Source organism: Pteropus alecto, unplaced genomic scaffold (assembly GCF_000325575.1).
Source record: "Pteropus alecto unplaced genomic scaffold, ASM32557v1 scaffold3, whole genome shotgun sequence".
NCBI lineage: Eukaryota > Metazoa > Chordata > Mammalia > Chiroptera > Pteropodidae > Pteropus > Pteropus alecto.
The window spans coordinates 29,418,298-29,433,925 of NW_006442484.1; the positions used below are offsets into that span (position 1 = coordinate 29,418,298).

At 31.8% G+C, this 15,628-nt stretch overlaps 1 protein-coding gene across 4 annotated transcripts in view; it reads left to right on the forward strand.

The window, feature by feature from the left end:
- GALNT13 (polypeptide N-acetylgalactosaminyltransferase 13) overlaps window positions 1-15,628 on the forward strand; it is a 431,664-nt gene that overhangs the window by 294,992 nt on the left and 121,044 nt on the right. For all 4 annotated transcript variants that reach the window (XM_006921079.1, XM_006921078.1, XM_025039467.1 and 1 more), the window contains one exon: window positions 4,823-5,003. In XM_006921079.1, coding sequence (XP_006921141.1) covers window positions 4,823-5,003 — 181 coding nt within the window. The remainder of the gene's footprint in view (window positions 1-4,822; window positions 5,004-15,628) is intronic.

Sequence of the window (15,628 nt, forward strand, 5' to 3'; positions counted from 1 at the left end):
TTAAATATTCTCTCTTCTGTGTGCATGTTTAGGGCATAGAAGCCATAAGCCTACAAACCAGGGTAGGGCCAAGAAGTGGCAGAATGGAAAAAGTTCCCTCACTTACACAACCCCAGTGCTAATCCATAATTGCAAAAAGGCAAATTGGGAACCATGAGGACAGTTGTCAATCACTAGTTTATATGCCACAGAGCTTACTGTACAGTTTGAATTTAGTGGGGTACAAACTTAACATTGTGGGTTTTTTTTTTTTTTTTATTCCAGTCACTGCTTCGGGTTCTGAAGAATATTTCCTTCTACTCCTAATTTCATTTGGGGCAGTGTCTATAGCATTCTGGTCACCTGCAATTATTAAAAATACTAGTAATATTCAGTTTAAAGCTTCGATTTTATAAGCAATACATAGCTCACATTCTCCTCTCTCTCCAGGTCCATGCTGTAGAAGTGCTTGGAATGGGTAATGGAAGTGCTTTCTGGGCTGCCTGTTCCCAATGCGTAGAGTCAAACAGGAGGGCTAGAGCAATGGCAGTCTTATACCATGTTTTACGATGGTGACCTATTATTGTCTCAGTATGGCTGTACTCACTACCTGTGGCCTTTATCCATGTGATAGTCTTCTACACAAGGTTTCATTGTTTACTTAAAAGTTTCTCTGTTTCACTACCTATTTCTCTGTTGTTCAAGGGACTTTTGGAGAGGGGAACCTTAGTCTCTCTCTCTGACCCTGAAAGATTTCTTAGTTCCATGGTATATCTCCTTGCTCATCTCCCATGTTGCTAGTCCCAAAGCTCACTTTTTCTCTTGTATATTCCATGATTTATAGAGTTTGGGAACAACTAATGTCTTCTATACTTGTTTCCAAAGACCACTCCCTCCCAGAGTTACTGCGTAACTAGACCTATCAATTCTGTTGGAAGAAGCTGTCCAATAAGCTCCAACTCACCTTCAGGATTCTCTAGACCAGAAGTGGTCCCCATTTTATTAGGGTCATGCTTTTCCCCACACTTGAGGCTTTCTCACATACTCACTCACTGTATTCTGCTGTGTTCCGATGGCAGCACTATGGTAGTCTGTTAATTTTCCTGCTCAGTAAATATCTAGCAGGGAGTGAAATGCTAGTCTCTCCTTCAATAACCTAGTTCTCTTTTATGACTGTGTGAAGGAAGAAGGAAACTCTTCACTCACGTCTAATCCATTGAAGAGGAGTGTAAGCACCACTAATACTGCATCCCTCACAATAAAGGGAAGATCTTAATTTCCTTTCAAGTATAACATGTCATATGCTATTTCTTCTGAATTTGAGTCTCTTGTTGAATGGCCTGATCATAGTACAATTCCTGACCCTGAGTACTTACCTAAATCATGTTGTTAAGAGATAGTATGAGGTTAGCTAAATCATTACTTTGATAAGACCTTAAAAATTAAGGTTACATTATTTAGCAACATTGTTTCTCATAAACCATCAATCATTTCTAATGTTTGTTTGTATGTTGTGACCTCCAAAGAACTTCCCCAATTCCCGAGGCATGTCTAACAGTGGTTGCATGTCATTTTACTAAACTACTCTGCCTAGTTTGATCCTAAGAATATTTCCTTAAAAAATACAACTTAAAATGTCTCCAAAATATGTCTATTTAAATCTTATCATTCTGCCAGGGATGCCTTTTTTATGTTAATCTCGGTACTTAATTTTGAGTTGGCAGTTCTTCATTCAACCCACATGCGGTAACACCTACTGTGTAACAAGCACCATGCTTGGCTCTGGGATACAACTTTGACTAGATATATTCACTACCCTTTTAATGTCCACATTCTAGTTGCGGGGAAAAGTGCATAGCCAACAAATAAATTGCAGATTGTGATGAGCAATGAAGGAAATAAACAGGGTGTTACTAGAGAAAATAATGGTTGGGCCATGTTAAATATGGCAATTAGGAAGATCTCTGATGAGGTGGTATTTTAGCTGAGATGAGAAGTATGGGAAAGAAGCAGTAAGGTCAAGGGCAGACAAGATTGTATTCCAGGTACAGAGAAAGCACATGTTGAGGGTTTGGTGTGTGAAAGAGTAAAAAACTTTTTATTCTGGGAAATGGCAGAAGGCCAATATCACCAGTGTTTATTGACAGAAGGAAAGAATAATGTAGTGTTTTAGGGGTCCTGATGAAGGATTTTGCTTATATTCACACTGAAATGAGAAATCACTGAAGGATTTAAGCAGGAAAGTAAAATGAAATGATTAAAGTTTTAAAAGACCACTGATTTCTCAGTAGAAAAAAATTATAGTAGAGCAACAGTAAAAGCAACAAGACAAGAGTTTGTTGCAACTGACAGACAAGAGATGTTGGTGATTAGGACCAGGATAGTGGCAGTAGAGACAAGGAGAGATGGATATACTCAGAATTATTTTATAGATAACACCACTAGGATTGAATATAAGAGATGAAAGAAAATGAAAAATCAATGATGACCTCTAGATTCTTTTTTGTTTTTTGTTTTTTGGATTGACTACCTGGGTGAATGGTGGCACCTTTCACCATTTACAGATGATTAAAAAAAAATACTGAAAGATATTAAGACCTGGCTGACAAATTAGGGATGACTCAACAATTCCACTTCAGACATGTTTATGCGGATGTCACTGAAATATGTAAAAAGAAGAATAAAGTAGAAGTTTGGATTCACAAGTCTGAATCCCAGTGGAGAGGTTTGGGCTGAGATGTCACTGTCGAGGTTGTGAGTATTCAGATCATATGTAAAGTAATAAGAACAAAGAAGTCCACCTGGCTAATAAATAAGGAAAGATGAAGGCCAGCATTTAAACAGAAATTTACAGTGAAAACATATGAACGGTAAAGTAGTAGGAAAGAAAGCAAGAGAATCCAAGAAAGGAGTCTACTAGATATTCATTAAGGGAAAAATTTGTGATTTTCACCATGGCAATTTGGGGGGGAGGGGCTGTAGAGATAAACAGCATTTCACAATGAGTAGAAAAATGGATGAAAATTGAAGTAAAGAAACAACATATATCAGTACAACTTTTATGTTAATTTACAATGAGGGGAAGCATAAAAATGAGATATTTTGAATGGGAATATGAACCAAGGGATAATGTTTTTGTTGTGTTTTATAATTTTGAAAATTTGTTTATTTTTAATGTATTCAAAAGGTAAGAGAGTGTGTGGAAATACACATAATCTAGTAATGAGGGAAACCATTGTTGTTTCAGGAGAAGATCAAAGAGAGGACCAAACCAGTGAAGTCCTTAAGATAGACTTAGGGATATGATCTAGACTGACATACAAATATTGATTTGTCTTTGCTTGGAAAAAGATCAACTTCCTCTATGTTAATAGTAAGGAAAAAATGTAAAGATTTGTTTAATTACAAGGTTTATAGATTTCATGCTAGAAAGATGAGAAAGTTGCCAATTTATTAAACACTTTGGTTATATAAGAATGAAATATCTGTCTTTTGAGGTGAATTGTGGATTCCATTCTTCTTTTATATTGCTCCATCATTTCAGTGTTGTCTTGGAACATCTCTTTTGTTAGCATTATACTGTTTAGTTGATTAGAAAATGAGAAAGAATAGATTGTATATATAATATGCAAACCATCATCGATATATATAACTTGTTATTTAGCATCTTTAATCTTCTGATAAAAATGAGTGTCTTTTACTACTACCAAGCCCAATAGCAGCCCTCTTCTAGGATGAATATTATTTGAGGGACCAATTAGAGAAAATTTTTTCTTTAAACATAAGCAACTCTCCTTAAAATAAGAAAAATGTTAGTTACAGTATATAACCAATTCCTTCCAATTGCATATAGCAATAACTATGACTTTTATTTATTGGGATAAAAACGGTAGCACATATGTAATATATTATGTGTATATAATAAATTTATATGAGTGTGTTTAGTATATGTAGATATAAATCATATCTGTATAACATTTATGTAATATATAGACACCATTTCTATCTATATAAAACATACATACACACATACTATTAGTATAACCTATGGCTGTACTGTAGAATTTTATAGAAATGAATGTTTTATGGGTGCTTAATATGTCACTTCAACTACACAGTAAATCTGGGATACCTAGCAATATACAGCATATCTTCCAAGATTTTATCATTTTTAAGGAGTAATAGTGAAGTAAATAATTGCTTACAATAGTATAGTCAATTCTTCATAACAGCATGCTTAAACTACAAATGTCACACAGTACTAAATCCAAACACTAAAAATAAATTATCTTTGAAATGGGCTTCGAAGGATGTGTAAATGTTGAGCAAATATACAAGGGTCTTAGCACATTTTAATATCAATAATAACATATCCAAAGCCCTGATATACAGGGGAGAGAGACAACTGGGAATTGTCATTTAAAATTACAGATGGATGCAGTATCACAGATTGATTTTTCTTCAAATCAAATTATTAGTTATAGACTATAATGTCTAACATGTACAAACTCATTCATTCACAGCAGATTTTGGATACCAATTATCTTCTAAACAGCAATTAACTACTAGAAATTGAAAATTAAGTAGTCTAGTAATGGCACATAAAAATAATTACATCTTACTTCCATAATTATAATGCTACAATGTTTAAATGTATAGTTCTTTCAAATTAGAATCCTTTTCCAAATTTAAGTATACTAGTCCTAAATTTTGCTTTCGCCTGATGTTTGCTTGAACCACACACGATCTGAAGATTTGGTCTTAGTTAGCTTCAGCTGCTTCTCAGACAATATTGCTGCATTATCTACAATGATTATTATACAACAATTTCTCCTTTTTCCAGATTTGGCAATGCGGAGGCTCATTGGAGATTGTGACTTGCTCCCATGTTGGTCACGTTTTCCGGAAAGCAACTCCATACACTTTTCCTGGTGGCACTGGTCATGTCATCAACAAGAACAACAGGAGGCTGGCAGAAGTTTGGATGGATGAATTTAAAGATTTCTTTTATATCATATCCCCAGGTAAACAATTCTAATATTTTTCCTTCTCTGCAGGGAAAATAAAATTTTAAACATGCTTTAGAAGTGTTTCATTATTGCTACTATTCTACTAGTTTAAATATAATGTGGTTTATCACCATAATGTAGCAAAAAAAAAAAAAATCATGTTTGAGAAAGTTGTACTGTAAAGTCAATTTTCACCTAAAATAAGAAAAACTGTACTGATCTCAATGCTTAAATATTCCTTTTTCTTTGTTTCTTTCCTGGCACAAGTATTAAGGTAGAAAAATGGAGGAAACAATACACAGAGAGATCCAAATTTAATTAGCATATGTCAGGTCAATTAAAAAAAAACCCATATTTTAAAGAAAAGTAAGCCTCTATTTCCTTGTTTCACAAATAAATCTGGCTAAGTTGGTAAAAAAATTATAATGTTTAAACAGAGATGTTTTCTACTGTCCTTTTTAAAAAAATATCTGAGTGGGAAAAGATTACATGATCTACAACAACAAGATGGAAAATTATGCAGAAATTAAAATTTTTATTTTTAAAGACTATTTAATGACATAAATTACTCATCAATAGGTATGTGAAAGTGCATAATATGGGACAATAAAATGTTATCCTACCTTAGCTGCAGAAAAAAATAGATATGGAAACATGAAAGTAAATGTAGGCTAGCTATCACTGTGTGTTGGGATCATGAGTTATTTTATGCTTTTCCTTACACTTCTCTGTATTTTCTAAATTTTTATAACACATTTATATTTAAAAATTATTTGAAAAGAATTTTTAAATAAAATAAAAATTTTAATAAAGTAGTAAAAAATTTCTTTAAAGAATTTAAAATGTCATTTAAAAAGAAAAAAACTGTGAGAAAATCCTTTTGCTGGTGGCATGATTGTGATTTTATTCTTTATAATTTTATAGTATTTCTCCAACAGCCATATTACTTATTTTAAAAAAATCTCTGAGACATTACATTATTTTTTAAGGAAAAAAAATGAAATGTTATGAGAAGATACAAACAGGAGCAAGACACAGGATTGCCTTAAGATCTCAGAGTCTAGACAAAGAGACCAAAGCATAAATTAATATAACAGTAATTCAACTGCATTGGTAGAATATATTTTAATGTTTTATTTTTGATAGTTAATATGTATGTCTTATGGTCACAACGACATTATTACGTAACCCATAAAAAACAAAAATCCATGCACACATTCTATATTCTACATTTTAACCTATTATATGACTTAGAAAAGGGTGTTTGAGTTCTAAATGTCATACTCTGATTTCTGAAAGTTTCTATGAGGCTGTGAAAACTCTTTTTATAGATGAAGAAGGGAATGAACAATATGAACTTTCTTAAGATCCAGCATTACTGCATAGAAAAGAAAAATGAAAGGAAAGCATGTATAAATGTGTGATTAGGGAAGGACTTTTTCGAAACATTTTCAAGCCTCTTCTAAGTCAAGAAGCTGTTTGCCAGTCACATTATTTCACACACAGATGTATTTCCCTTTACAGTGGAAACTCAGTCCAGATGTTCATAGAGTTGAGTTCAGCAAGAGTACGTAAAAGTCACAGCAAGGCAGTGACATTTATACAACCTTTTCATTTTCTTTTGATAATATTTTTTGAATTCAAGTCATTACTTGTAAACTCAAATATTAAGAAAAGAGTAATAGAAGAAAGAAATGTACATGTGATTGTATGCAACTTACTTTTAGAAATATAAGTAATTGAAATAATTAAAACCATCTGTGTTATATTCACCCATGATGAATATTATTTGTAAAAAGTGATGTTGGTCTTTTCTATAATTTTCCATTGAGTGAAAACAGCAGATAAACAGTCTAACCATTTCTCAAACGGTAATGAAATGACAAACTTTAGAGTTAAAGGCTTATAAAGAACACCTGCTATCTGGAACTAATGACTCTATGTTGCTCAATGGGGATTGTTTATATATTCTGGAAACTGTAGTTTTTACATTACAATAAATATCATTGGGAAAGTTATTGTTCTTATAAAAATGGGCTCATTTAAATCCAAAAAGGTACTTTGGAAAGAAGAGAAAGGATATTTGGGGAATATGCTAAAAACATTTAGGAATTTCCTAAAGGGCATTTATGCTTATATATGTCTCAGAGACAGCATTGCTGAGCATGGAACCTGCCTGCTGTAGTGTGAACAAAGAGAGAAAACCAAAAACATAAAACATTAAATTGCTTCTCAGTGGAAAAAGAAGGGAAGAAACCCAAAAACTACCATTGGATGTCTAAAAAAAATTCTAGCCCTAGACAGTTTTTGAATCATTCAAAAACAGATAAAGTGGATTGTATTGAGGTAATCAGGAATCTGTCTAGCTTCTTCAGAGTGGATAACGATTTTAGTCATTACTGATGGTTTCTGTTACTCTTAAAATAAAAATATTGGATTTCTTTTCTACTGTCTATAATTGTTTTTGCTTTTTTTCTTCATCTTGATAACAGGTAAGTTTATAAAGAGAGAAAGTGGTATTGGGGAAGATTGGAGGCATACATGCATGCACATTCATACCGAGAATTATACACACAAATATTTATGAAGAACTCTAAAAGTTTCTATTGAACTCTGTTTAATTGTCCTGAACTGCAGTAATATTCTAGTTAAGGAAATTATATTACTTTCTAGAAGCACCTCAAGGTATCTTTTAATTTTTCCACGATGCTTTGTGAAGAGACTCCCATTTTTTTCACGAGAACTTCTAAACTAAATTTTATTCTTCACCTATGTAGTTACTAAAGTTTTAAGTACTGAGCCTTTATGATTTATGAAATTTTTAAGTACGGAGCCTTTATGAATTGAATTCTGACAACATTGCTTCCTTTCAATATGCTTTATGAAATACTTACCCACTTTATTGGTTGACTTCAGGAATGCTACGCTCCGTCTCCAACTGGGCATTCTTCCTCTCTAGAAAGTGTATTTCCTGTAGTTTTTGACACTATGGCTAATCCATTATCAATCTGTATCTTGTTGTTTCATTTTTATTATTATCTCTATATCCAAAGTAGTTCAGAGACTTGTATTTCCAGTGCTTAGTATCTTTTCTATTGCTGTGTAATCCTTGAAAAAAATAAGGGCTGAATAATTAAAAAGATGAATAAATGACTAAATGAATGAATGAATTTTAAAAAGGAGCCACTTTTATTTCTTATTTTCTATTGAATTCTTCATGGACGTCTGGTCTGTATTGGGAAATCTCTTCACAATTGTTGCAGCAAATCAGAAGCCTTTGTCCCACCTCTCTGATCCAATTCCTGGTTAAGGACCCACTGACAAAAGAGAGGTAAAGGTCCTCTTCATATATCTGGAATGTGATTCCTCATTTTGCCATCAGAAAAGAAGGTTCCATTGGCTTATCCATGTGCTTAGGGTTTTATGATTCTACCATAGTCATAGACACACACAGTAATATAATCTTCCCTTCTAGGACTAATATAAAATCTAACAGGCACAATTTAGGCAAGTAATCTCCTTCTCTAATAAAGCAGCATAATGCAAGAGCCCATAAACTTAAAATAAGATTACTTTTCTACACATTGATTTTGATTTTTCTCAAGACTCCCATTAATTTATAGTCAAAATGGATGTATAAAAAACTGAAGGTTTGAATTAATTTTATCTGATTTTTAAAAAATATTTACTATATGTCCTAATAGTAAATATTTGTCTTGGCCAGTGCTCGTTAGCCATTGACCATGTTGATAGAGTTGGCAGGGTCTAATCCTGCCTTCTAAATGTGTATATGGATGAAAAGTAGAAATACATTGAAATGATGCTGAAGAGTACATTTTCAACATTTGTCTTATTCACTTTTCGATTGTCTTTTCAAGGATGCACATACCATAATATCATAGATATTTAGTCTGTAGCCTCTTCAAGCCTGAGGCAGTTTTTACTAGTAATTGGGCTGTTTCAGCTTAAGCCAATCCGATTGTCATTGCAAATCCTTTGACGTGATGTGATGTAAGCAGACACCACTCTTCACAGAACAACCCATTATAAATGGTAACATTCTTTTCCTATTGGTAACAGGTAAAAAGCTTAAGAACTTTGTAGTCACACTAACCATATATTTGAAATGCTGACTGTTCTAAAAATATTAATTTTCTTTCTTTGGAGAGGGAGATTTCTGTGTATCAATTGACATGGAGAATAGAAGCAGCTGTTCTTACATAAACTCCAGTTGCTCTTCTTCTTTTTCTTAATGGACAGCTTGTGCTCTTTTTTTAGCGAAAACAAATTGATAATAAAATTGAAAGACCCCCAAAACATACTTTTAAAGATGTTTATACATAACTAGGAAAACGGCCTATTTTCCCTTGGCAATGTTGTAGTATTTCGATCTGTGTTCCAGGTAAACAAAAAACGCACATTTAGAGAAGGATCTTTGAACTTATTTTGAAAGTTAACTCTCTATTTGTTAACCTTTTAAAAAAGCTTTAGAAAAATCAGCTCATTAAAGGTAGACTTTTTTAAAAAACATTTTTAAAAATAAAGTAGCCTTTATTAGCAGCATCTCTGCATCTTTATTAACATTAAAGGCCTGTAATCATTTCTATCTCTTGAAATTTGTGTCTATAAAATACAGATGTTTTGCAGCGTGTTGATTTTTTTAAAGCTACAATATTTAATCATCAGCTCTTTGAGTGTAGGGCCTAATTTCTTTTATAAGTCATAGAAATGTAGTTCCAGGATCATGTCATAAGCACAGGTTTTGATGTTCCCAGCAGAAATTTGTAGCATGCACTTTTTTTTTTAACAATTCAGGAATACCAGTTTTTGGTTGAGTTAACATGAATTCATCTGAAGAGAGTTAAGTGCTTCCTAAAGTAAAGTACATTTTTACCTATGAATTTTGAACATTTATTATTTAATTACTTCTTTTTCAGTATCGCCAACCATGGTATCACTGAATGAATACAATACTGGTATGAGTATGAGAAGGGAAATTCTAAATCATTTTAATATGCTATATTGTATAATGCATGATTCATTTATCTGTGTGATACTTTGAAATGTTAACTGTTGAAATAAAGGATGCTAACTATATTCAATATTTTTGCTATAGTAGACAGACAACTGCTTTTCCTTGCTACAGTCAAACACTTTTGAATTCTTTAAGGCATCATGTCAATTTTGTTGTTAATGTTTTTATTGGTATTTTATGGGTGTTTATTCGTATTTTTAGATCTGTGATATGTATCTGCACTATGCGATACCAACACAGATAAGATGTTGCCTTTGCCTTTAAAGAGTGAATTGTCCACATTATCACAATTAAATAGTTTAAATGAAAAATAAGATTAAGTGCTTAGTAATACGGAACACATTGTCAAGAATTACAAGCGGTATTTATGTGAACTGCCTACATTTTCCTTGATTCCTACTTCTCACTCATAAGCTTCAAAATCAGATGAATCTCTATTCTGCTTTTAAGTTCTCTCAAATCCATTCAATTATCATTCTCATACTCTTCTTGCATCTCCATAACCTCCTGATCAGTCTGATGGGTGTCTTCACCTCATAACTTATGCATGTTTTACCCACTCTTACAGTGCTGCCGGACAACCTTCCTAAAAGTAAATCTCATTTGCTCTTTCACTTACCTAACAACCCTTTAATGACTTAACACAAAGTCAGAAGTCCATGTGATCTGGTCCTTGCCCAGTTTTCCAGCCTTTTGTCCTACACTTTCAACCACAGCATTCCATATAACAACCATGTGGAACTATAATCAAGTCCAAAACTTTGACATGCGCTCTTCTACTTTTCGGTTTTTGCCTATATCTAAAACAATATTTGACATGTTAATGGATGTTGCCACCTCTGCATGAAATAACATCATCTACTTACATTTATCATTCATGTATCAGACTTGATGTAATTTCCACAAGAACTCCAATGGCTCCCCATATTTCTCCTGTTGTAGGATTTACGCATTGTTAAAGTATCCCTTTTCTCCAGTAAGCTGTATAAATAATGTAATTCTCTCTATATATTTGTTTGGTTTGATTTTTGGATTTCATTAAACTTAAGTCTGCTTTTTTTTTTCTTATTTTGTTACACATGTTGGAGGCAAAAAATATATATATATATATCGTTCATTAAACTTAAGTCTGCTTTTTTTTTTTCTTATTTTGTACACATGTTGGAGGCAAAAAATATATATATATATCACTAGTGCCTGCCTTCTCCAAAATAACCCTCCACTAAGCATTTGATGTGTATCCTTCAAATCCTTCTGTACATTTGCATACATATGCACATATATACACACATATAAGTAAATAAGATCATATAATAGGTACTGTTTTGCTCTCCTTTCTTTTAACTTAATATGTCCTGCAATGTTGTATATATAGTTCACATAAGATTATATAATTCCACTTTGAAGCTAAATAGTATTATATTGCAAAATTTATCAAAGTTTATCTACTCATACCAGTATTGACAAGCATTAGTCAGATTTCTGTTGTCTGCTATAATAAAAAAATTACAGAAACTTTTCTTGTAATGATATCTTTGTGAACCCGAGAAGATATTTTTGAAAAACGTAGTAGCAGTGTAGCATTAAGAAAGAGAGTTCTGATGGCAAACTACCTGGATTAGTTCAAATCCTGGCTCCATGTAACCTCTCTGTACTTAACCTCTCTATAGTTTCCTTACTGTAAAATGAGGATTATAATAATAAGACATTCCACATGGAATTTTTTGACACTTAAATGAAAAAAAAAATGTATAAAGCATTTATAACAATGTCAGGTGAATATTAAGCACTCAATTAGTGTTAGATATTTCTGTTATTATTAGCCAGATATATTCATAGAAGTAGATTCATTGGATCAATGGATACGTATACAAATATTTTGGTAGATATTTTCAAAATTTCCTTCCAAAAAACTATAACAATTATTACTCTCACTAACAGTATACTATCAACACTCTAGATTATCTATTTTTTAAATTTTTGTGCACATATGTATATGTGTACATATATGCATATGTTTATTTATATTTACATATATATACTGTTTCTTCTTTCACATTACTACTAGCATGAAAATTTTTTTTTGCTATTTTTTATTTGGATTTCTTCTTTGCATTTGTATCCTTTGTTTGTTTTACCATTGGATATTTTTTATCCTTTTTCTATGTATTCATAGATTTTTCTGTATTCTGATAATTAATCTGTCTGTTATATACATTGTAAAGGTTTTCTACTAGACTATTACGTTTTAACTCCATTGATATACAAAAAGATATTTTTAAAAAGAATTTAATCATCGAAGTAAAATCTGTTTGTCTTAGCCTTTATGGTTTTTCTGATTTTTTTTTCCTTTTTTTTTTTTTTTTTTATTAAAGCAGACACTCCCAAGCCTAATACATTGTAGGTGCCCCAGAAATATTTATTGAATGATTTAGGTTTGAGTTTAATAAAATGTATGATTTTTATTTTAAAGTAGTCAATGATTTCTTTGTGCAATAAGCATGAGCAGAATGGCAGAATCAGATAACTCCCCTTATTTTTATCCATGGAGTATAAGTAAAAGTACCAGCTATAACAGTTAAATTTTAAATAAATCTATTAATGTGATTATACCAGTTTCAATTACAGTAATTATTTCCAATTTTCTTGAATGTAGTCATGCTCCATGAAGTTAATAAGCAGATGGTATCAATATATATTTATTTAATGTTACAATTAAAATATTGACTTTGACAGTAAGGGTGATTGTTGTATCCTCAAAGTCTTTGGCAATTCAGCAGCTATTTCAGATAAAACCCTTCAAATAATTTTATTATTATCAAATCTGTGTAGTTTCCAAGTACTGTTAGAATGAATAAATTATATAGATTTATTCACAGAATAATCACCGCCTTCTAGGGTTTAGATATCAAAATTATTTACACATCTAGTTTTTGCTTTTTCCTGAAACAAAGCATGTGTAGATTCAGTCTAATCACTTTGTGTGTGTAGAACTACAACAATATTCTGAAATTTTCCATTGGTACATTCTACTCCAATTGGATTGAATTGCTTATCAATTAAGATTTGTTGAACTAGTCAAAGTAGAAAATTCAACATTTTTCAAATTTGTGCAAATGATCAAGAACACTCGTGTAAGATGTATGAATTTTTACTCTCAAAAGTTAGCTGAGAGTTGTTTGATATGAGTACTAAATATGAAGCAAACATGACTCAGGTACACACAGAGGCTTTATCATACCTACTTTCATCTTGTTATTCTTCAGAGTGCTCCCATTTCATTATTTAATGTTAGCATAACTAAATAGCTTAAAAAATTATATAATTAATTACATTAAATTTCAATGGTAATCCTTAATTGAATTGAGTAGATTACTCTGACACTCAACAGCACTCATTTATTTTATATTTTATATTTAAGTTACTGGTGGTCAGGTGGTTACACACGATTGCAAATTTTTATTTCTAATACTCTCTGGCTAAGTCACTAGCAGTAGGTGTTCTGGTGGATCATCTTTGCCTGGATTACTATGTTATACTCATCTTTTAGCAATTAAAAATAAAATATCAGTTCAATTCTGCAATTATTTAGTTACATATATTCTCAGGAAGATGTGCAGAGTCCAGGATAACTTTTACAGAATTAGGAAACCCATCCTTTTCTAGATTTTTAATGACATAAGTGGATTAAACTTCCCAGATGTGCTAAATTGAGGCTGTTTAAAATGGTCCCTTACAAAAGAACAAAAAACACCAACCTCACACTTGCCTACCAGACACTAAATAACATATTATCTCAACATTTTAAAATTCACATTCCCTTGGGAGTAACTCTCCTTTAGCATATTAACACAAATTATCTATAAAATATAAATTTTATTTTTATTAATTATCTTTATTCAATAGGATTATAAGATGAAGAGAGATTTGCTGCAAGTCCTTGGTAGGAAGGAATGCTAAACAAAGGATATAGGCCAGGATGAAAAGGTACATAAAGGAGACAGGGCAAGGGCTTTGCAAAGGGAAAGGGAAACAATTTCTGCAAGGTAGGATGTAACAAATAGGCTTTTTGCATAATATTATCAGAAGTAGCATAATATGTAGTGGTTATACTTATTGTGGAATTGCCAGTGCTTAAAAGCAGATGATCGCCATATTGAAAACTGTCTATTAGCGGCCTGATGTGAGAGTGCTGCTTTAGACCACGTGCACACATACACATAGAATTATTAACACATAGTGAAGTAAGTCCTAATTCTGTGCTGATTGTCTAGAAATGCTTATGTTTTAATTGCAGGAGATATGAGCTAAAATTATTAGATTGTTATATTTTACAAATAGATTTAAAGTGACAAAATAATTAGATTTTATCTAATTTTAAGCCTTTATCTTTGGTTAGGTTGGCTCAGCAAGTAAATTTTAAATTATTTATGATATTAACAATTTGAATTAAGGTATAATTCTAAACATATGAGAACACTGGTAAAATATGTCAAATAGTTAAATCTTTCTAATTTATATGGTTGAAAATAAGATAAGTGAAGATAGTGATGATGTTATTATTGAAAGTCAGTTTGTCAGAACCATCATTACTCGGTGAGCTCCATTATGACATCATTTCAATTTTTTAAAACTGTTTTGTGTTATAAACTTTGTAGATTCTTGGCATAAAGTTTCTATTAACAAAATTTGAAAACAGTGATCAAATAGCGATTTTATACAACAATAATTTAGGGTATTTTATTATTTCAACACAATTATGTTTTCAATAAAAATTCTTATTGGAATGAAAGAATATATATCTCAAGTTGTCTGAAAATGTTATTTAATTGATCTCAGTGAACACTAAATTAAGTATAACTAGCTTTTGACTTATGGAAGGAATTTCCCACTTAACTGGGAAATAAGCTGTGAGGAGGGTGCAGCATTTTTACTAAAAGAGATTATTATGTGAAAGAGCTTAGACATTTGTATAGACTCAGAAGATATGAAATTATAAGGAGGCAATTTTAAGTTCTAGATCAAGAAGCTTTCCAGAAGTATAATGTATTAATTTGCAGTGAAGTTAGCTTCTTGTTTCTGGAAATAATTCAAACAGAGACTTGATATCTGTCTTTTAGAGATGCTCTAATGAGGATTTAATGAAAGGTTGGATTTGTTTCTTATCAGATCTCCTAACTCTAAAATTTTACCATTAGAGAAATTTATACATCAGTGAATAAAAACATTATATTTATTAGCCCCTGGATTACATTGAAAGGAAACAGATTTCAACTCAACATGATAGACTGAAGAAATTCTAGAAAATTCTCCAGCCATGGGCCAGGAAGCCTTGAGGAGGGTGACTGTAGATCCCCATTTGCTTGGGATAATGTATAAATGTGTATCTTTTCCACATAAGAAAACTCTGTGTGTGTGTGTGTGTGTGTGTGTGTGTGTGTGTTCCAGATTCAGAATCGTTTGGGAGATATTGACTTATTTCAATTCGATTTTTTTGACTTTAATATACCGTAGCTTCTCTAGCAAGAATAAATGTGCCTTACCTTAAATATGGGAAGGAAAAAACCATGTCAAATTCTCACTTTGGTGGAAATATTATTATAGA